This window comes from Nematolebias whitei, chromosome 7, assembly GCF_014905685.2.
Source record: "Nematolebias whitei isolate Nwh7 chromosome 7, NemWhi1, whole genome shotgun sequence".
In the NCBI taxonomy this organism is placed as follows: domain Eukaryota; kingdom Metazoa; phylum Chordata; class Actinopteri; order Cyprinodontiformes; family Rivulidae; genus Nematolebias; species Nematolebias whitei.
In genome coordinates this window covers 1,105,469-1,128,438 of record NC_056504.1, presented here as the reverse complement: position 1 = coordinate 1,128,438, position 22,970 = coordinate 1,105,469, and the positions used below count along the sequence as shown (strand labels likewise).

The 22,970-nt window shown below is 42.6% G+C and overlaps 1 protein-coding gene across 1 annotated transcript in view; it reads right to left on the bottom strand.

Moving 5' to 3' along the window:
* LOC119412087 (calcium-dependent secretion activator 1-like) overlaps window positions 1-22,970 on the bottom strand; it is a 780,001-nt gene that overhangs the window by 604,692 nt on the left and 152,339 nt on the right. Inside the window, 1 exon segment of the mRNA XM_037679064.1 lies at window positions 625-733. Within this exon segment, the coding sequence (XP_037534992.1) occupies window positions 625-733 (109 nt within the window).

The following is a 22,970-nucleotide window of genomic DNA, read 5'->3' as shown; positions in this document are numbered from 1 at the left end:
TATATATATATATATATATATATATATATATATATATACTATTTTGTATTTATTTATTTGTTAATTGTTAGGCTTCTTGATCTGGGACCTGATTCTGAATTACATACAATAAACATGCAAATGTGAGCTGGTATGACAATTTAAAAAATCCTTTAATTTACTATCATGGAAATAACAGGAGGGCAGCACGGTGGCGCAACTGGTAGAGCTGCTGCCTCTCAGCAAGCAGGTCCTTGGTTCAAACCCCAGACCAGGGGCCTTTCTGGGTGGAGTTTGCATGTTCTCTCTGTGCATGTGTGGGTTTTCTCCAGGTGCTCCGGTTTCCTCCAACAGACCAAAAACATGCATGTTAGGCTGATTGGTAACTCTAAATTGTCCCTAGGTGTGAATGAGAGAGTGAATGTTTGTTTGTCTCGTTTGTCTCTCTGTGTCCCTGTGACGGACTGGAGACCCATCCAGGGTGTACCCCGCCCCTCGCACAGTGGGGCGGGGTACACCCAAACCAGAATGGGATGTTAACAGATTGGACACATTCCATAAAAATACGTTCATAAACAAAACTATTTTTATTGATTGTTGTTGTTGAGTGGCTTTGAAATTGAAAGGTGAATGTGTTCCTCTCACCTGGCTGAGGGTCAGTGTAGTCCACAGTGTAGCCATCAAGCTGAAGAAGCTCCACTGGTTCAGCCTTCTTCTCTCTGTAGCTGCACATGGCAAAGGTGTATTGACTCACCTGCACCGTTCAACAGAAGACAAGTTCACCCATCAGTTGGTTCAAACAAAAAGAAAATACACAAACATAACTAGAGAATTTGCATTTCTTGCAAAAATGCAAATGTGAATGCTTCTTGCTTAAGAATGTGAAGAAAATTGTTGAAAAGTAGCTTAAAACAGCAGAAAGAAGCTTCAAATATCAGAAGGAAGCAGAACATGCACAATTGTTCCTAATGTAATGGACTGCCAGGCTGCCGTTGATGTAAACTGTTGATCTGACAGTACTATGCACTTGGGTTTGCTCTCAGCTACCGCTATACCAAATTTCAGCTGAATAGTTCTAAAAATGTCAGAGTTATCATATTTTTTCCTAAGCTTTTAGCTAAGGCAACCAGCCTGGATTTTTGATTGTAATAGGGAATGTTCTCAGCTATAACCACACCAAATTTCAGCTCTGTATGTGTAACAATGGCTGAGTTAAATCCATTCAAATGTAACGTTGCCGGTCATCTTGGAATTTTGATTTTGATGTGGCATTTGATGGGAAACGTAAGCTATCATCACACCTAATTTTAGGTCAATATGACTAAAATTGGCTTTTTTATAGAATTTTTCCTTTGTTTGCTAAGGCGGCCATCTTGGAATTTTGATTGATAGTTAGAGCTTTATTAGGGACTGTTCTCAGCTACCAACACGCCAAATCTCAGCTGAATAGCTCTAAAAATGCCAGAGTTATCTCAGTTTTTCTATAAAACAACTGAATAGTAGCTAAAGAAATTTAGAAAGAAGGTTAAATTTCCAAAAGTAAGTGGAGGGAGCTTAATTGTGCCCACTAAGGCTCAAGTAGGCAAACATTAGAACAATGAAGTTTAAATTATCTGAGAAAAGCTGAAATTTACTCAAAACAGCTGAATAGTAGCTAAAATAAGCAGAAAGAAGCTTAAATTATTAGAAAGAAGTCTGGGGAGAAGTTTTTTGCTGAATTAGGCTGAAAAAAATTAAATGATTGGAAAAAATGTGGAGTTAGCTGATAAAGATGAAATTAGCATTAAAAACAGCTAAATGTTAACTGAAATAGAAGAAACAGCTAAAACTTGCAGAAATAAACTGAAAGGAGCAGAACAAGCTGAAATTAGCATAAAGAAGTTTGAAGAAGCACAAAAATGTTCAAGTTAGATGAATCAGGCCGAAAGGAGCACAAAACAGCAGAAACAACAGCTGAAATAAGCTGAACTAGCTGAATTTTGTTTTTATTTATAGTCAGAGCCTATTAGGAACTGTTCTCAGCTACCAACATGCCAAATCTCAGCTGAATAGCTCTAAAAATGGCAGCGTTATCTGTTTTTCTAGAAAACAGCTGAATAGTAGCTAAAGATATCTAGGAAGAAGCTTTAATTTCCAAAATTAAGTGGACAGAGCTTAATTGTGCCCACTAAGACTCAAGTAGGCATAAATTAGAACAATAAAGTTGAAATTATCTGAGAAAAGCTGAAATTTGCTCAAAACAGTAGAATAGTAGCTAAAATAGACAGAAAGAAGCTTAAATTATTAGAAGGAGGTCTGGGGAGAAGGTTTTTGATGAATTAGGCTGAAGAAAGTTTAAATGATTGCAAAAAATGTGGAATTAGCTGATAAAAATGAAATTAGCATTAAAAACAGCTAAATGTTAGCTGAAATAGAAGCAAAAGCTAAAACTTGAAGAAATAAACTGAAAGGAGCAGAACAAGCTGAAATTAGCATAAATAAGTTTGAAGAAGCACAAAAATGTTCAAGTTAGATGAATCAGGCTAAAAAGAGCACAAAACAGCTGAAACAACAGCTGAAATTAGATGAACTAGCCGAATTTTGTTGAAAATTTTTGCACAATTAAGCTGAAAGAAGCTTAACCAGGTCTAAATGTGAAAGTATTAGTATAAGGTTGTAAACAGATCAAAAGTTATTAAGGTTGTAAAATAAGCTCCATTCATTTTTAATGAGAGCCATAATGGCAGAAAAGGCTAGATATCTCAAGAATCTAAAGTTGCACCGATACCATAACTCATAACAGACTTGTCCTCAAACAGCTGAATGGTTTGATATATGAAGTATTTAGCTGCCGAAAAACATACGGAAAGGATAAAGAACACAGAAAAACAATAGTGTGAATGACAACAAAGTCCATGCTCAATAATCCAGGTAGACAATCCAACATTTTTCAGTGAGGTCATCTGGACAGTTTCTTTTTGTTTTGTGCTGAAACGTTTCACCTTCGGTCCGGAACGCTTCATCAGTCAAGGAAACACACAACAAAACTGATTCTTCCCCCAACAGCTTACTCCAAAGTGGAACAACCAGTTTTGCTTATGATAAGATGGTCTCTTTGGTACGCCCCTTCCTCCATTGCCGGCCCTCTTCCCTCATTTCTGTTGCGATGGCGCACTCATGTCAAATGTTAAATAACAACACAAATGTATATAGAAGTGCTCACAGATGACGCACCAAAAATCTGTTGCGGATAGGATGATGTATCATTGAGATATAACTGTAGGAATAATTCAAGTTGAGCTATGGAGGCTATTGGCCACTTATCATGGATACCTGTTCAAGGGGCGGATAATGATCGATCATTGTGATTTTGGTGCACCTCGGCTGAAATCTGTGCAATTTAGAGCTAAACGTATGGGGATGCCATTACATCTTACTTAGCCACGCTGCGCCGTCCACATGTTCCACCCAAAATTGCCAGTGTTGGAAAGCAAGTTACACCAACATGTCTTCGGTCACTGGACACACTATCATGCTGATCAGGTAATGGGGTCAGATAGGGATCATTCAAAATAAAACTTTATACTTCCTGTTTTCAGGGGGCGTGTCTTAATTGCTGTCATGATTTGACCATGCAGTCTTGCAGGGGACTGGATGTGGATCAATCACTGAAGATTTGATGTCTCAGATGGTTTTCGTGTAGGAGCTATTAGCATTTCATTTTTCATGGCGAGACGTCAAACTTTGAGGTCTGGCCCCACCCCTTCAGCTTGCTCCTAAAAGAACCGTTTAGATCACTTTGCGTCCTCCATACCTTTTGACCCAAATGGCCAAGTTTGAAAACGATTGAGCAAAATCCCTAGGAGGAGTTCGTTCAAATGCAGAGGCTGTAAACCATCAAAAAGGTGTGAAAATTGGGCCGGCAATCCAAAATGGCCGCCTTCCTGTTCATCGTACAACTTTGGTGCCAGAGGGTTTTCTGTGCATCTTGGGGAATTGGACAAGCGTACCAAATTTCATGTTTCTATGACAAACTAAGGTTAATGTGGAGGGTATTTTGAAATTTTCTAGGTGGCGCTCTTGAACCGTTTCTGTTGCGATTTTTGCCACGCACTTAAAATACGTAATTTTTCACCAGTCCTGATGCGTCTGCCAAATTTGGTGACTTTTGGGATATGTTAAGGACCCCAAAATACCAATTAATTTGGCAGAAAAAATTGTAGCTCGGGCCTGAACAGAGCGATTACAATAGGCCTTTGCAGTGCTTCACTGCTCGGGTCTAATAAAAGCTGCAAGCAGCATTGAAGGCCCTCGCAGCAAAGCGCCGCTCCAGCTCTACGGCAACCACAGGAGCTCCAGCTACTCCACCCAGTTGCCATCGCAAATGCTCTCATGCCAGTTCCGTCATCGTTCACTACGGGGTGCATTTTCCGAATCTTCAACATCACCTTCCGTTCATGTCAGTACTTGTCCAGCTGCAGGTCTTACAAGTATAGGCGAAATACGACCTTCCAGATTTGAGTTATTGGGACTAACTTTTTTGTGGCGAATATTTGACGAGCACTTCCTTTATGCTTTTCAACATGTCATGTGTGGTAATCAACAATTAGCAAACACAGTTTCAGTCTTATACGTATCTTACACAGTGCGAAGCTGGAAGTGTCACCCAATAATCAACAGTTTCTTCTCTGAGTGTGTAGGGCTTAAGTGATGTCATGAATCAACAATACCAATGTGTCAATAAGTGCACACTGATCAAGCACAAAAAATCAGGTTCAGATCAGATGATGTATCACTGAGATATAACTGTCAGAATAATCTAGGGAGCGTACTGGAGTCAAAAGTTAAACAACAACACCAATGTGTCTAGAAGGGCTCACTGATGACGCACAGACAATCTGGTTCAGATCGGATGATGTTTCACTGAGATATAACTGTTGGAATAATCTGGGGGCACACATGAGTCATATGTTAAACTCAATACCAATGTGTGTCGAAGTGCTCACTGATTATGCACAATAAATGTGGCGCATATCGAATGATGTGGCACTGAGATATAACTCTTGGAATAATCTAGGGGGCATACTTGAGTCAAAAGTTAAACAACAACACCAATGTGTGTCAAAGTGCTCATTGATGACACCAAAAATCTGGTTCAGATCAGATGATGTATCAGTGAGATATAACAGTTTGAATATTATAGTTGTCGGCCTGGATTGAAATGTTAAACAACAATGCCAGTGTCAGAGTCAGAGTCAGAGTCAGAGTTTCTTTATTGTCATTCGCACCTCATGTGGTACATGTGGTGGAGCGAAATTATGTACACGGGGTCCCAGTTACATCCAACAATAAAATGTATAAGAAAAACAGTAATAACATCTAAGATATGAACTAAGAAAAACATCAACTAAATATACACTAAGCACTCATAACATAAAACATTGAACATCAGCACAAACATGAACATGAGTCTGTGAGAAGATGTGCACGCATGAACACATCAACATTGAAACAGATCAGCAGCAACATGAAACAGATCAGCAGCAACATGATGTGAGTTTTCACAGTGATTATTCTGGTTAGAGATTCATGAGTCTAACAGCCTCAGGGTAGAAGCTGTTCCTCAGTCTAGTGGTTCTACACTTAATGCTCCTTAACCTCCTTCCTGAGGGGAGTGGGGCAAAAAGTGTGTGTGCTGGGTGGGTGGGGTCCTTCATGATGCAGGTGGCCCTCTTCCTGCATCTGGAGGTGTAGATGTCTGTGATGGTGGGGAGACTGATTCCAACAGATTTCTGTGCAGCCTTCACCACTCTCTGCAAAGCTTTTCTTTCTGCAGCTGTGCAGCCTCCATGCCACACATTGATGCTGGAGCACAGGATGCTCTCCACTGCACACCTGTAGAAGGAGGTGAGGACTGAGCTTCCCAGACCAGCTCGCCTCAGCCGTCTGAGGAAGTAGAGTCTCTGATGAGCTTTCTTGATCAGGCTGGTGGTGTTGTTGCTCCAGCTGAGGTTGTCATTCATGTGTACACCCAAGTACTTGTAGCTGGACACCACTTCCACCGCAGATCCTCTTATGTTCAGGGGGGTGTAGGTGTTTTTGTTCCTTCTGAAGTCCACAATCATCTCCTTTGTCTTCTTCACATTGATGTGAAGGTTATTCTCTCTGCACCAGCTCTCCAGGTGTTCCACCTCTTGCCTGTAGCTGGACTCATCATTGTTTGTGATGCATCCCACCACCGCTGTATCATCTGCAAACTTTACAATGTGACAGCCTGGATGGGTAGCTGCACAATCATATGTGAGCAGAGTAAACAGAAGGGGGCTCAACACACATCCCTGAGGAGAGCCAGTGCTGAGGGTTATGGTGGAGGAGGAGAGGTTGTGGATCCTCACTAACTGTGGTCTGTTTGTTAAAAAGTCTAGTACCCAGTTGCAGATGGAGGGGCTTAGTCCTAGTGTGGATAGTTTGTCCATCAGGGTTTGGGGGATCATGGTGTTGAAGGCGGATGTGAAGTCCACAAAGAGCATACAGACGTAAGAGTTTTTCTGCTCCAGGTGGTTGAGTGCAGTGTGGACCACAGAGGAGATTGCATCCTCTGTTGATCGGTTCTCACGGTATGCGTACTGATGAGGGTCCTCGTTGATGTTGATGGTTGTTTTGATGTGAGTCATGACCAGTTTTTCGAAGCATTTAGCGACTATCGGGGTGAGGGCCACTGGCCGATAGTCATTCAGACCAGTCACTGTAGAGCTTTTTGGGACTGGGATGATGGTGGCAGTCTTCAGGCAGGTGGGAACTGTCTCCAGGGTAAGTGAGGTGTTAAAGATGTCTGCCAGCACCTCACAGAGCTGATCAGCACATTCCTTCAACACTTTTCCGGGGATGTTGTCTGGGCCAGTTGCTTTGTGCAGATTAATCCTCCTGAAGGTACTCCTTACTTCTGCTGAGGTCACGCTGAGATGCTCTTCATCCGGTGGCGAGGTGAGTCTGGTGCTGGGTGGTCTGTTCGGGTCTTCAAAGCGTGCATAGAACTTGTTGAGGGCATCAGGCAGAGATGGGTCTTTGGGGCATTGTTCACTCCTTCCTTTATAATCTGTTATGCACTTAATGCCCCTCCACATGCTCCGAGGGTCTTGTGAGATGATTTGACCCTCGATCCTCTTTGCATATGTGGCCTTGGCCCTCTTACTACCAGCAACCAGCTCTTTTCTTGTCTTACTCAGCTCCTCTGAGTTTCCAGACCTGAAGGCAGTGTTCCTGGCTTCCAGCAGGGTACGCACCTCTGCATTCAGCCAAGGTTTTCTGTTTGGGTAGCTTTTAACATTTCTGATAGTGGAGACTGTGTCAGTACATGTACTAATGTAACCCAGTACTGAGGATGTGTATTGGTCAAGATCAAGCGAACCTCCATTTTCAGCAGCTTCTCTGAAAACCTGCCAGTCTGTTCGATCAAAACAATCTCTCAGTATGGGGCCACTGTCCTGGATCCAGCATTTAACTTTCTTTTGTACCGGTCTGGAGCGTCTCAGCGGGGGCATGTAAGCAGGAGCCAGGAAGATTGAGATGTGGTCTGACAGTCCTAGGTGGGGGCGGGGTTCAGCTTTGTATGCATTTTTTACGTTCGTGTAAACACGGTCCAGCGTGCGGTCTCCACGTGTCGGAATCGTCACATGCTGATTAAAGCTTGGGAGACAGTCTAGAGTGTGTCTAGAAATGCTCAGTGATGACTAACCAAAAATCTGGTTCAGATCGAATGATGTATCACTGAGATATAACTGTTGGATGAATCTAGGAGGTGCACTAGAGTCATACGTATGTTAAACCACAATATCCATACCATACCATACCATACAATACCACTTTATTTATAAAGCACTTAAAACAGCAACAAGGCCAATCAAAGTGCTGTACAGACTGAACAACAGGTAACACACAAAGCAAAATACAAAATGAGGTAAATCAGAATATAGACAAAAAACGATGCAGATAATGACGACAAACCAGTGTGGAGCATACAGGATCAAAACACAGATCATCTTGTGTTGAAAGCTATTGAATAGTAGTGAGTTTTTAAGCGGGACTTGAAAACCGAGAGGGAGGGGGCCTGTCTGACAAGCAGAGGTAACTCGTTCTAGATCAAGGGCCCTGTCACCTCTGCGCTTAAGACGAGTTCCTGGAACTGTGAGGAGCAACTGGTCCACTGACCTGAGGGAACGTGGTGAGACATACGGTTGTAGCAGATCAGAGAGATGGGGGGGCGAAACTGTTCAGTGATTTGTAGACCTACATGAGTATTTTGAACTGGATTCTAAGGTGAACTGGTAACCAGTGCAGTGAGGCCAAAACTGGTGTAATGTGCTCTCTTTTGCCTGTACTGGTTAAAAATCGGGCTGCTGCATTCTGGACCAGTTGCGGTCGTGCAATGGAGGTCTGACTGATACCAAACAGGAGTGAATTGCAATAATCAAGCCTAGATGTAATGAATGCATGTATTACTTTCTCCAGGTTATTTTTGGACAATATGGGCTTCAGTTTAGACAGCCGCCTCAGTTGGAAGAAAAATGATTTAACAATCATGTTTACATGATTGTTAAGCTTCAGGGAAGGGTCCATTATCACACCCAGATTAGTGACTCTTTGTTTTTCTGACAGGGTTAGAGCGGAGATGTCGATACAGTGGTTTGTGATCATGTCGTTGGGAGGGAACAACATGACTTCAGACTTCTTTTCATTGAAACTCAAGAAATTTAAAGCCATCCAGTCCCTGATGTCAGCCAGGCAGTTGAGCAGTGATTGAATAGAGCATGTACCATTGTGTCTTAGGGGGAAGTAAATTTGACAGTCATCGGCATAAAGTGGAAGGGCATGTTGTATTTCTGGAAAATAGCACCAAGTGGCAGCAGGTATAAAGAGAATAGGAGGGGACCCAGGATGGACCCCTGCAGATCCCCCCATTTAAGCTCTGCCTCTACGGAACTAAAATCCTTGATGGAGACACAAAAGGATCTGTCAGCAAGGTAAGATCTGAACCAATTGAGGGCTGATCCTGTGACGCCCACCCACTGCTCCAACCTAGCAATGAGGATCTCATGGTCGATGGTGTCAAAGGCGGCTGTGAGGTCCAACAGGACAAGCAGCACAGAATCACCGGTATCTGTGAATCTGAAGATGTCGTTAAAGACCTTCAGCAGGGCAGTTTCAGTGCTGTGGAGATGTTTAAAGCCAGATTGGAAAAAGATGGCGTGATCCTCCAGGAAGCACTTCAACTGGGACTCGACTATTTTCTCTAGTACTTTAGAAACAAATGGGAGTTTGGTGACAGGCAGGAAGTTGGACACGACTGAGGGGTCAAGGTTTGGTTTTTTCAGGAGAGGCTGGACGGCAGCATGTTTAAAGGATTTTGGCACCACGCCAGTGGATAAACTACTGTTTACTATAGCCAGAATGGACGGACCTAGAGTTGGAAACACCTCCTTTAGTAGTCGAGGGGGGACCACATCAAAGGGGGAACCAGATGGTTTCAAGTTGCACATGACCTGCTCTAGAGAAGATAGAGTGATGGGTTCAAAATGGTCAAATGGAGCTACAGATTGAGGTGGGATGGATGGGTCATGAGTTGGAGGGGAAATGAGAGCCATGGTGGTCGCAATTTTTTCCAAAAAGAAATGTAAGAAGTTGTCGCACAGCTCAGTTGAGGCTTCCAGAGGTGATGGTTCAGTGAGGTGGAGAACAGAGTTTAGGGTGGAGAAGAGGACACGTGGGTTGTGAGAGTTTGAGGTAATTATATCAGAGAAGTATTTGGATTTAGCAGCTTTTACTGCTTTCTGATAACGGCGCCAACTCTCTTTAAGTATTTGAAAAGAGACCTGCAGCCTGTCTTTCCTCCACTTTCGCTCCGCCCTCCTACATTGCTGCCTAACGGCCTTGGTGACATCACTCAGCCAAGGTTCTGCTCTCAGTTTTGATTTTTCTAGTTTTAACAGGTACAACATGATCCAGAGTCTTTAAGCAGACAGAGTTGAACTGGGATGTCAGTTCCTCAGTGGTGGTGAGAAACACTGGGGCCTGAATGATCATTTCAGAGTTATAAACATATGTGAAATGTGTGGCAGTGAAGTGGTTAATTGCCCGGGTCCTACGTGTACAAATGCACGACTTAGGAGTTAGATGGGGGAGGGTGAACTCAAACCAGACTGGCATGTGGTCTAAAAAAACATTATCACCAATAACAAGATCATTAACAGTCATATTGTGAGTTAAAACAAGGTCCAGTGTATGTCCACACTCTTGGGTGGGACCGTTTACATGCTGAGTTAAATTAAATGAGTTCAATAAATCTAAAAAGTCCTTAATCAAGGTATCCTGATGCATGCTCAATAATCCAGGTAGAAAAATCCAAGAAAGTTCAATCTGGTCCTCTGGACATTCAAAAAAACAAAAAACAAAACAAAGCAAAAAAAATGTAGAAACGTTTCGTCTCTCATCCAAGAGACTTCCTCAGTCTGAGCTGCTGTTTTCAGCTCAGTCTCTTAAATAGCACCTTCACAGATTGGATCAGCCAGTTTTGCTGCTGACAACCAAAACCAACTGATCACATGCTCAAGAAGGACCATCAGCCTAACAAAGGATCATTAGCACACTGATGGCTGTTTACTATTCAAAGGGGGTTGAGTGATACCAGCAATCACAGCATTGTAAGAGGGGGACAATTGAACTTTGGATCCTTAACCAAGGGCTTCTCGGGACAGCACACGTGCAAATTAAAGTCCCCAATAATGAAAACATGCTCATATTTTGGTGTGATTTCAGCCAAGAATTCAGAAAACTCATTTATGAAATCCTTAGACCGAGGTGGGCGGTAGACAAGTGCAAATAACGTCGGAGGTGAATGTCCGAGTTCAAAGACGCTCAGCTCAAAGCTGGCGCGGGAAACTGGGATGGGCAGATGTTTACAGTCAAAAGTTGATTTGAATATTGTTAATAATCCACCACCGCGCCGGCCTGATGGCCGTGGGGTGCTAAAATACAAACAGTTCGGTGGCAATAATTCCATCAAGGCGCTGGACTCACCCGGAGACATCCAAGTCTCTGTGATGCACAGAAAGTCCAAATCGTGCTCTTGAAAGTAATCCCTGAGGATAAAAGTTTTGTTGATAACAGATCTTGCGTTGACCAAACACATGCGGATACTGTCCAAAGTGGAGCCAGCAGCGGTGGAGTTAGCGCGCGCTAATGGCCGCAGGTTTTCAATAACAGCCCCTCCAGGTCGGTCCGAGCTGCGCAACGGCTGACAACTCCCATTGTTTACCTGGTCCGGGCACACAGGAGAGGAAGATGCAGCACGCAGAGCTTTCAGCTTCACCAGCTGACCATGTCAGCCATATCCATGTGTCTAGAAGTGCTCACTGATGACGCACAATAAATCTGGCGTTTATTGGTTGATGTATCACTGGGTTATAACTGTTGTAATAATGTAGGAGGCGCACTGGAGTGAAATGTTAAACAACAATACCAAACTGTCTAGAAGTGCTCACTGATCACGTACAATACATCTGCTACATATTGGATAATATTTCACTGAGATATAACTGTTGGCATAATCTAGGGGGCGCACTGGAATCCAAAGTTGAACAATAATACTAATGTGTCTATAAGTGCTTGTTGATATTTTCTGGGTTGTTAATATAAAAGTTTGATATGTTTACACAATTTACAGTTTACTTTAAAATGATAATTAAAGTGTTTGCCTGCAGTTTTAGCTCTGAGTCTCAGAAAGGATCAGTACTTTGTAGAAATGGAAACATTGATACCAGTTTATTTTGTTCATCAATTTCATCTTCACTCTTATTAGTCGTTTACTTTATATCACGCTCTGTTGTAGTATGCTAAAAGGCTCGATTAGCTTGGTTAGCTTCAGAGCTCCACTACAGTCATATTTTAAATTAACGGGTTCTCTCTTTTTCGAGCTTTACAGATATGTGACAGAGGAACTGTGCGTGGATGGTTTAATCAGTGACATGAGACGTTAATTTTCTTTGACCCATCAAAATAAATGTGGTCATTTATTAACAGAATCAAAATTTAACATCAAAACATTGTACACTTGATTAGACTGATCGGCTCTGATTAATAAAACTTGGCATGTTTTACTTAATAAAAACAACAGACATTTCTGAAGATATCTGGATTAATTACTGGAGAAGTAGAAGAGTTTTAAAGATGGGAAATATGGAGGAGTTTAAATGAAGAGAAAAGATGGATGAGGGAAAGTGTGTTGACTAAGTATGGCACCCTTCATCCGACCCCAGCTCAGCCCCGGTACACTCGGTAGGGAAGCGACTCGTTACCTTTGCAGAAGATAGGTCAGTTCCGATACGGAGTTCCATTTCAACGCTACCTTTCAGCGTCTCCTCAGGATGGCTGAGAATCGTCCGAAGTAGTGACGGTACTCCGTTCAACAAACACGCTCATCTAGAGCAACTCCAGAAAAACTAGAAAAGCCTCCGAAGAGACTCAGAGGAACTTCAGAAGAACTCAGAGGAACTCCAGCAGAACCCAGAGGAACTCCAGCCGAACTCCATCAGAACCAGAAGAACTAACTGAACTAAGAGGGACTAGGCAGTGTCGACTTTTAAAGAGTTCTGCTTCCGGTCACTTTTAGGAAGTCCTGATTGGTTGAAGGAACCAACAGGGGTGTGGTTCTAGTGACGTCAAAGGGTTTTTACAAGTCAAGAAACAGCAGAAATGTTTAGGAACAGACAGAGAAATGTTTTGACGAAGTGAGAAACACTACAGGTGCCAGTTCTCTTGTTTACTGTCTGAGAGCTTTAAAAACACGACAGCTGGTTCCAACAACTTTTTGGACTGTCTCCGACTTTTGACCAACATCACTCTTTCTCATTTCAGACAGAAGATCAAAAAATGCATAACTACTTTGTAAAGAAGACATTTAACTTGATTTCTAATTTAAATGAGGATTAAAAAATCATTAATACTGTTTCACAGTTGATTTAAAATGAGTGGTTCACTTCAACATTTAAAAATGGTATGAACTAAACACACTTCTGATTATCAAGATATTGTAAAATAGTAATGATAATATAAAAAAGAGAGTGTTCTTTCAATTGATTAGTTCAGGATACAATTAGAAAGTCTCTGGATGAGCTCATTTGTATTTCTGGATTCAAATCAATGAAATAACAGTTCCTGTCCCATGAAGGTCTTCAGAGGCAGGTTTTGATCAGAGGCCTAGTTCACTACACTGTTAAAGCTTATCTAAAACTGTAGCAGGTGTACTTCTCCAACATCAGTGTGAAACCTTTTAACTTCAGTTTCTCAAACCCTGCTCCAGAACCAGTCACTGAACACAAATGTACTGTCTGTTTTTTCTCTGATAAGATTGCAAATGAGGTAATGCCTGTTGTGTCAAAGCAAGATCTGTTATGTGTGAAGGTGTATAAATGACTGTATTGCTCATGATTTTGGAGAACACACAAGAACTCTTGGGCTGTGTTTCCGTTCCATGTGTTCTCTCCTTCTGCAGAAGAGAAATAAACCTTGCTACGTGTTTTTTAAACAAAGTTCTCAGTCTGCTAAATTTAATTGAACAACAAAGTTTGATAAAACTCTAGAATTTGGCGTCACGGATAGGTTCTTTCGCTGGTCCGTCCGCTCGGTGGACCCAGGACGGGGGTTGATCACCAAGAATCGCAGGATTCTTCCTCTAAACCTCCCGTAGGACATTAAGAGTGAGAGGACGTTCTGGTCTTCCATCGGGAGGATTCGACCTCGATAGAATTCAAACCAGACTAAGACAACAAAATAACTACTTAAGGTAAACTGAAATTGTTTTTAATATATAACAGAGTAGGTTTTAAAAATAAAACTGAGGTAGATTTGCATAACACGAATCGAGGTAGGTTCCTGATAAGGGGCTGAGAAATAACAAAGTAGGTCTTAATAATTTAAAACTGAGGTAGATTTGTGAAACCAAATAGAGGTAAGTCTCAGTAGAAAGAGACTGAGCAATAAAACATAAGAAAATGGGTTCAGGAAATAGTAAAACAGAGGATTACATTCCTTGCGGTCCAGAAGCTGACTGGATGCACAGACTGCATGGTGATTCAAGTCTCATTTTTGTTCCACAGTGGCATTCCAAATTTAATTTTCCAAAAAAATGGTTCTTTTGACCACAGCATGGTGGCGCAACTAGTAGAGCTGCAGCCTCTCAGCGAGCAGGTCCTTGGTTCAAAACCCCAGTACAGGGGCCTTCTGGGTGGAGTTTGCATGTTCTCTCCGTGCATGAATGGGTTTTCTCCGGGTACTCCGGTTTCCTCCCACAGACCAAAAACATGCATGTTAGGCTGATTGGTAACTCTAAATTGTCCCTAGGTGTGAGTGAGAGAGTGAATGGTTGTTTGTCTCGTATGTCTCTATGTGGCCCTGTGATGGACTTGCGACCCGTCCAGGGTGTACCCCGCCCCTCGCACAGTGATTGCTGGACATGGGCACCAGCGACCCTCGTGACCCAAAATGGAATAAGCGGATAAAGCTAATGGATGGATGGATGGATGGTTATTTTGACCCCAAATAAATTCAAAAATTAGAAGAACAGTTGTTAAGACAGAAACAAAAAATGTGTAATATGAAGAAAATACCATAGGATATTTTTGTAGCGATGCACAATCATGAACAGACATTTAAGTTATGGAAAAATCAGTCAAAATCATTAACACAAAAAACAGCGTCCAGGACCTATCAAATGACTCAGAAAGTTGAAAAAGCAACCAAACTTGCTCCAAAGAACGAGACAATGACAAATTCACAAAATACTCCAGAAGCTAATTCAGGAAAAGAAACTAGATCGTTAAAGGGCAAATTAAACGTGTCTCTCTCCTCTCTCTCTTTTTCTTCACATAAACCGGAGTCCTGTGGACCTCTGTCTCCCATGGCACAGCTGTACCCCTCTCTGGCTGGTTTCACTGACCCACCATCATATGCCCCACCTGTAACGGCAAAGAAAAAGAAGGAAAAATCACAAGAACGACCCATTAAAGGTCAAGTTCAGCTGCTCCCACCACCAAAACCCACTTGGGCCCTCGACTCTGATGATGATTTTCAAGGATGTGCACCAGCATCTGATTCAGAGGAAGAAGATGATGAAACCTCACCAGTGTCCTCACTGAAGATCCCAGCTGATAATAAAGGTCCTGTTGCTGGAACCAGTACTAAAGTCGTCACAAGACAAATGGGAAAAATTAAGGCCCTTGAAGAATATGCTGAAGCTATAAAAAAGGAAATTGACGACATTAAACAGCAAGGCCTTAAAAAAAATAATAAAAAAAAACCGCAAATCATCATTATCTGACCTTCCCCAAGCTGCAGATGGAGTGGACAACCCTGCAGACCTGCTCACCAACCTGATGCTGGAGGTTGGAGGACCAACTGGCCCTCAACTGGTGTATCGTACATGGCCAAAGGCGACCCTGATCGAGGTGGCGAGCCAGCACTTGCCTGACCTGGCACAAGGAGGAGCTGCTGTAGCTGTTGCTATGATAAATATGATAGAAGTGGTCCGGCCCACACTAGCTGAACTCAAAATGATACTGGCTTCTGTATATGGGATTGCATTCATCAGCACCATCGGAGCCCAACTATTTCATGTACGTGATGGACATCGAATTGTCAATGTCCAGGCAGATCACAAGGACAACCAACAGTTCTTCACACACGTAGAAAGGATCACAGAACACATCACTGCAGCGTATCCTCAGACCCCAAGCTTCACCACCATCACAGACACTGTTCAGAGACTAAACGAAGCCCCACAAGACTATGCTAACAGACTGCTGCCCATCTTCAGAACCCACTCTGGTATTCCCATCAACAATGATGACTGGCGAGAAGCCCCTCAAGCAACGTCTTTTGAGATTATTTTCTGCCAATCTCTGATGACTGGACTTCCACCAATCTGCAAAGCTGTTCAATCCACCTACATTGGGTGGAAAACTGGTGTCCGGCTGAATGAGCTTCTCAGACATGCCAGGCACGCCTGGGATCAGCACACAGCTGACCAAAACTCCACCCAGAAGAAAAAACAGAGACAAACTGAAGAGGCCAAGCTCACACTGCTAGAAGCAGCGACACAGATGACACTTAATAGTGCTGCCGCTAAATTAACTCACCCACCAACACACCAGCAGCAACCTGTCCAGCCTTATCAACAGCAGACTGACCCAGCTGAATCTCATCCTTGTTTCCTGTGTGGAGGACTTGACCATTGGATCAGAGATTGCCCACACAAAAGGAATCAGTGGCGTGGCAGAGGTCGCCCGCCATACCAGCCAATACCACAGGGCCTGAGGCCTCAGCAGCACGGCCGAGGCCAACAGCAGCCACAAAATGGACAGAACTTTTACCCAAGCCCATACCGACGCGGTGGATGTGGCTTTGGGCATCCAGGGGGCAGAGGCTGGAGAGGAGGTTACTCCACCTGACTAGTGCCGGGAGACCACGACCCAGGACTCCAAACTGCAGGTATCAGCACACACACACCTGTTTTTCTGTCAGACACAGGCGAGATTATTCCTACATATTACAAATACACCCAGTCAGCGTATCTGAAGTTACCCATGCTCATAGTGTTGGTTGAAAAGGTCCCTGTTAAATTTCTTGTAGACTCAGGAGCAACACAATCTTTAATCATGAAAAAATGTTTTCCTGACGCTCCACTCTCAGGCAAAATTGTACACTCTTCAGGAGCATCTGGTCAAGCTGTTCCTGAAGTTGTTACAGCTCCCCTGAAAACTATAGATCCATTTGACCAATCATCACATGATCATCAATTTTTGCTGTCAGGCTCCTGCCCAGTACATTTACTGGCTAGATACTTGATTCTAAAATTTAGATTGACACTCAGCTGTGGATCTGAAGGTCTACTCGTGTCAAAACAGGAAGATAATCCAAACACTCTTGTGTCTCTCACTCCTGAATTGTTGTACATTTTTGAATGGTTGTTAATCAACCAAGATCAACAAAATTCTCTGCTCACCATGGCCAGAGACAGACTCCCACCCACAACTTGTTTCATGTCTGAAGAACGTCTACACTGCCCTGCTCATGTAACTTCAGATCCTACTGACCAACTAGGAGACTCATTTTTGATGACCCGTGAGACACAACTGACTACTTCGTCCCTCTGTTGGACCTCAGACTCTTGTTTTGTTTTAATTATACTCAAAGACAACATGACTCCTCAGACGTTGTATTTTACTACAGCAGACTCTTTCCCTTACATTTCTCTGGCCAAACCACCTGACCAACAGTGGCGTTCTTTGGGTTCCCTAGCACTAAAAGCCCACCAGACTTCAGACTGGGAACCCCATGACAGCTTTTTCTATTCATCCTCTCTCAACATGTACAGACAAGATTTTTGTCATCTGCTGACTGTACGCCCCACAAAAGAAGTGATTGACAATAACAAATGACTAACAATGTCCACCTTGTCTCATGACGACCCAGAATTGGCAGTAGTCCCAACACATCTATGGGCACAGACTAAATATAATGTAGGACTCATAAAAGGCCAAGAACCCATTCAAATTACACCTAAATCCTCATATCGACCTAAAATACCTCAATTCCCACTCAAACCTGATGCAGAAAAGAGAATTACTCCTGTTTTTCACTCTTTGCTGGAAGCTGGAGTAATTGTCCCCTGCCCATCACCACCTGTCAGAACACCTATTTTTCCTGTGAAGAAAATCAGACCCAAGCCTCCAGATGAATGGCGTTTTGTTCAAGATTTAAGAGCTGTGAACTCTGTGGTACAGGCTCGTGCCCCCATTGTTCCAAATCCTTATGTAATTTTGTCACAAATCCCATTTGGCTCCACCCATTTCTCTGTCATTGACCTGGCCAATGCATTTTTTAGCATGCCCGTACATCCAGACAGCCAATTTTGATTTGCTTTTCAATTTCAAGGAAGGTCTTACACTTTCACCTGCCTGTGTCAGGGTTACTGTGAGTCACCCACTATTTTTAATCAAGCACTGAATGACAGTCTTGCTGGTTTTACACTTTCTTCTGATTGTGCTTTGCTACAATACGTGGATAGCCTTCTGTTGGCAACGCCCTCAGAATAGTCTTGTAGAGAAAATACTGTCCGTCTGCTCTAACACTTGGTTGAGCAGGGACACAAAGCATCATTGTCTAAGCTGCAGTTTGTGCAAACTACTGTGACATTTCTGGGCCATAGAATCTCAGCAGCAGGTAGGGAAATTGCAGACACTCGCGTTAAAGCAATAGTGAAACTGCCACTTCCTGAGACTAAGAAGCAGTTGATGTCCTTTTTAGGACTTTGTGGTTACTATAGACATTTTATTCCAAAATATGCTGAAATGGGGACTCCTCTACATGTCATCTGTCATGAAAAAGGCCTACTGATGAGTTCTAAATTGACATGGTCTAATGAGGCACTGCAGGCCTTTGAAGCGCTGAAAAAACAATTGTAACAAGCCCCAAATCTTGGAATTCCAGATCCTACACGCCCTTTTATTCAGGCTGTGGATGAGCGTGGTGGCTGTATGACTTCTGTTTTGCTCCAAAAACATGGTGACGGATTGAAACCAGTCGCCTATTTTTCTGCTAAATTGGACTCAGTATCAGTAGGCTTGCCTTTTTGTTTGCGCACTGTGGCAGCTGCTGATAAGGCGGTCCTAGCTAGTCGTGATATTGGGGGATATTCTGATCTGACTCTCCTCGTTCCCCACGCTGTCATATAAATTTTAAATGAACAGAAAACTGCACATCTCTCAACAGCACGTTGGTTAAAGTACTACACAACTCTGTTGGACATGCCCAACATAACCATACAACATTGTAATGTTCTAAACCCAGCCACACTCTTGCCAACAACTGAAGATGGCACCCAACATGACTGTATGGCTGAGTTGTAAATTGTTTGCACCCCCAGGCCTGATTTGTAACAACACCCTCTGGACTGGATTGGGATGTTTGTCGATGGCTCTGCATCACGTGACCCAGTTACAGGCCAGATAAGAAGTGGCTATGCTGTTGTAACACACACACACATGCTTACCAAAACATTTGTTCCCCTCTTTTGCTGTTTTGACACATTCTTTGGATCATGTGTCAAAGGGAGGGATGTTGAGACAAATTAATTCTGATTGGTTTACTGTAAATTTTTCAAAAACAGCGGCCCAAAATTGTGACTCCTGACTCGTGTGTGCCACTCACAATGTTTCAAAAACAATAAAAACAACAGCTCCAGGAGCCCACAAAACTGTTACAGCACCATTTCAACATTTGATGATTGACTTTATTGAACTAACACTAGTTCAAAACAAAAACTACTGTCTGGTCATAGTGGACGTTTTCCAAATGGGTTGAAGCTTTCCCTACAAAACATGCCACAGCCAGCACAGTTGCAAAAATTCTGTTACAAGAAGTGGTGTCAAGGTGGGGTATCCCACAAAGAATTTCTAGTGACAACGGTCCACATTTTGCTAATCAGATACTTGAAGAAGTGTCCACCACACTGAACTTTGACCTGACTAAACATTGCGCATACCACCCACAAAGTTGAGGTGCAGTAGAAAGAGAGAATAGAACATTGAAAAACAAACTGACAAAAATCTGTGATGAGACAAAACTCAACTGGGTTACATGTTTACCCATTGCACTGATGTACATGCGCATGCGCAGAAGGGCTAAACATAACCTTAGCCCTTTTGAAATTTAATTTGCAGCTCCACCCAACCTGGGAGTGGGACCGGTGACCAGCCCAACTAATGACCTGAAACACTGTGATCATAACATGCTTGACTACTGCATTGAATTGACTAACCATTTAAATTCCCTCAGGTCTCAGGTTCAAGGAGGGCTTCCCAGCCCAGCTCAAGAACAATTGCATGACATAACCCCTGGAGACTTTGTTATGATTAAATCTTTCAGGAGGAAAAGGTAGAACTCCTCCAGGTGGACAGGTCCATTCTAGGTGCTGTTGACGACCCACACAGCTGTTAAGGTGGCTGAGCGAGCTACCTGGATCCACGCATCCCACTGTAAGCTGTTCAGAGGAACCAATCCACCACCAGAGGGAGGACCAGTAAAACCAATTGCCTAAAGTCACTCAGTGGACAACTGAGGCAGCATTCACTAGATCCAGTCCGAATCATAGACTTTTTACAGTTACTCTCTCAGAAGAACCAAGATGGGCCTGCCATCACATCCATGGAAGACCACCCTAGCCATGGGTGTGGTGATCCTTCTAGCCTGTGGTATCATTTTCCTATGCGAACACTTTTGTTTGTTTCCAGGTGAAGGGCCCTGTGCAAAAAATCCTGTTGCAAAAAGAGAAATACAAAACACACCTGTCTACACTAGAAAATAGGCATCTCTATCGATTATGAAATAAACACAACCATGTCTTTTCAGTTTGACTTATGTAATGTGATTGATTGTGGTACCAATAAACAATACTACCATAGTACAGACCTTTACCTATGTGTAGACACAATCATGACTTCAGCAGCTCGACCCGCTTGTGAAAGTCAGTCACCCATATTTACTCAGAACATTCAAGGCTCCTGGTCCCATAGCCAATTGCGAGGCTCTCGCACTTGGACCCCTAGTTGTCAGTGGCAAGAGACCACTCTTAATACAGGATTATGGACCCCCACACGCTCGTACCTAGACAAAGGCACAAAATCATGGTGGGATAAGGTCACTTTTCAGAGAGATTACAACCCGTCCAGTAACCCTGTAACCTTATTTTTGAATAATTTAGCTGGACCTCCTAAACATTTTGCGGCACCTGGTCACTCAAATCCGACTCATTACATTTTCCTGATCCGTTCTGACGTGAACGGTAAAGACCCAATGGGATTCATCACCATTAAATTCAAACCTCCAACTAAACCCCTCGAGACACCAACCTCTACTCCATCTCAAAATGTTTCATGCACTCCTCCTCCCTCAGGAAAATTATGGGGAGAAGAAGTACCAATCGTGTCAGTTGATTATACAAAATTATAACCTGAACAGCTAATAGAACGCGCAACTGGCCATGGGGATGACAATATGTGGCTCTCGTGGCTAGTTGAAGCAGCAAGAGAAGCCCAACTTAGCAACTGCATCACCTGTGCTGCAGCCAGACCAAAATTAGTCACCCAACCCGCCCCACTGTTTCCCGAAGATACATGGGGATACAACTGTATGCTAAATTTAACTAGACAAAACCCTGTGATAAATTGCACAACTCTGACCGACATCTACCCACCTATTCATAACAAAACACACCCCGGATCATTTAGACCTAACCAAAGACTAGGCGGCTATCACTGTTTTAATTTTACATCTAACAACCCCAATCTAAGCTATGGAGAAATACAACAATATTGGTGTAACCTAACTTTAGCTGTGAAGACTGACAAAGAAGAAGATCAAACAATTGGATCCTGGGCCAGAGCTGGCCTGTATTATTACTGTGGTAGTCAGAGATTATCTGTTAAAATTTCCACTAAAACTAAAGGACTTTGTGCCTTGGTCCGCCTTGCAGCTCCCCTCACCCTAGTAGGACATAGCTTAGCTCCCAGCACTCTCAGAAGAAGACGGCGTTCCACCGATTTTGACCAAAAAGACTCAAAAACCTACATAGATGCAATTGGTGTTCCTAGAGGCATTCCTGATGAGTACAAATTAGCCAATCCTATAGCAGCAGGATTTGAATCTTTGATTCCCTACGTAACAGTAAACAAAAATGTAGCCAGTATAAATTTTGTCCATTACAATGTTTTGCATCTGACCACCCTAACTCGTGATGCTGTAGAAGGCCTAGCTGACCAACTTCACCCCACATCCAAAGAGGCTGTATAAAATAGAATTGCCCTGGACATGCTTTTAGCTGAACAAGGAGGCGTTTGTCACATGATTGGTGATGAATGCTGTACCTTCATACCCAACAACACTGCCCCTGATGGTAAAATAGCCCGTGCTTTAAAAATACTAAAAGATCTCTCTGTAGAAATGCAAGATGCATCAGGCATAAATGACCCAATATCAAACTGGTTTCCTAAAATGTTTGGACAATGGAAAGGTGTAATCATGTCCCTAGTAATTTCCATAGGCGTCTGTTTGGCTATTTTAGTTGTGTGTGGCTGCTGCTGTGTCCCATGCCTCCGCACACTATCAACACGCATTATCTCGACAGCCTTGACCCGTGAACGCTTAGCTGAATCTTATGCTCTCCTCTTAAAGGATGGAGCCCAAGACTCAAGTGAATTAACCTTAACTGAAACCGAACACACCAATGTTTTTTTCCTGACCAACAAGAAGACAACCAATATGTAAATATTTTGTTTTATTATGTTTTTGCTTTTCACAATTTTGTCATTTTATTTTTATGATTTCTTTTACTTTTGCTTGCTCTCATTATAGGGGTCTGTCCCCCATAAAAACAGCCTTGGCAGATTTCTAACTGATGTTTATGATAGCCATATGTTAATCCATACTGTGTATGCCACATGTGCCTTGATGTTCCTTTTATCAGTGTCTGATCTTCTGTCTGTAAATACTTGTTTTTTTGTAGTTGTTCCTGAAAGAAACAAAAGGGAGGAATTGTTGATATTTTCTGGGTTGTTAAAATAAAAGTTTGATATGTTTACACAATTTACAGTTTACTTTAAAATGATAATTAAAGTGTTTGCTGCAGTTTTAGCTCTGAGACTCAGAAAGGATCAGTACTTTGTAGAAATGGAAACATTGATACCAGTTTATTTTGTTCATCAATTTTATCATCACTCTTATTTGTCATTTACTTTATATCACACTCTGTTAAAGCTTATCTAAAACTGTAGCAGCTGTACTTCTCCAACATCAGTGTGAAACCTTTTAACTTCCGTTTCTCAAACCCAGCTCCAGAACCAGTCACTGAACACAAACGTACTGTCTGTTTTTTCTCTGATAAGATTGCAAATGAGGTAATGCCT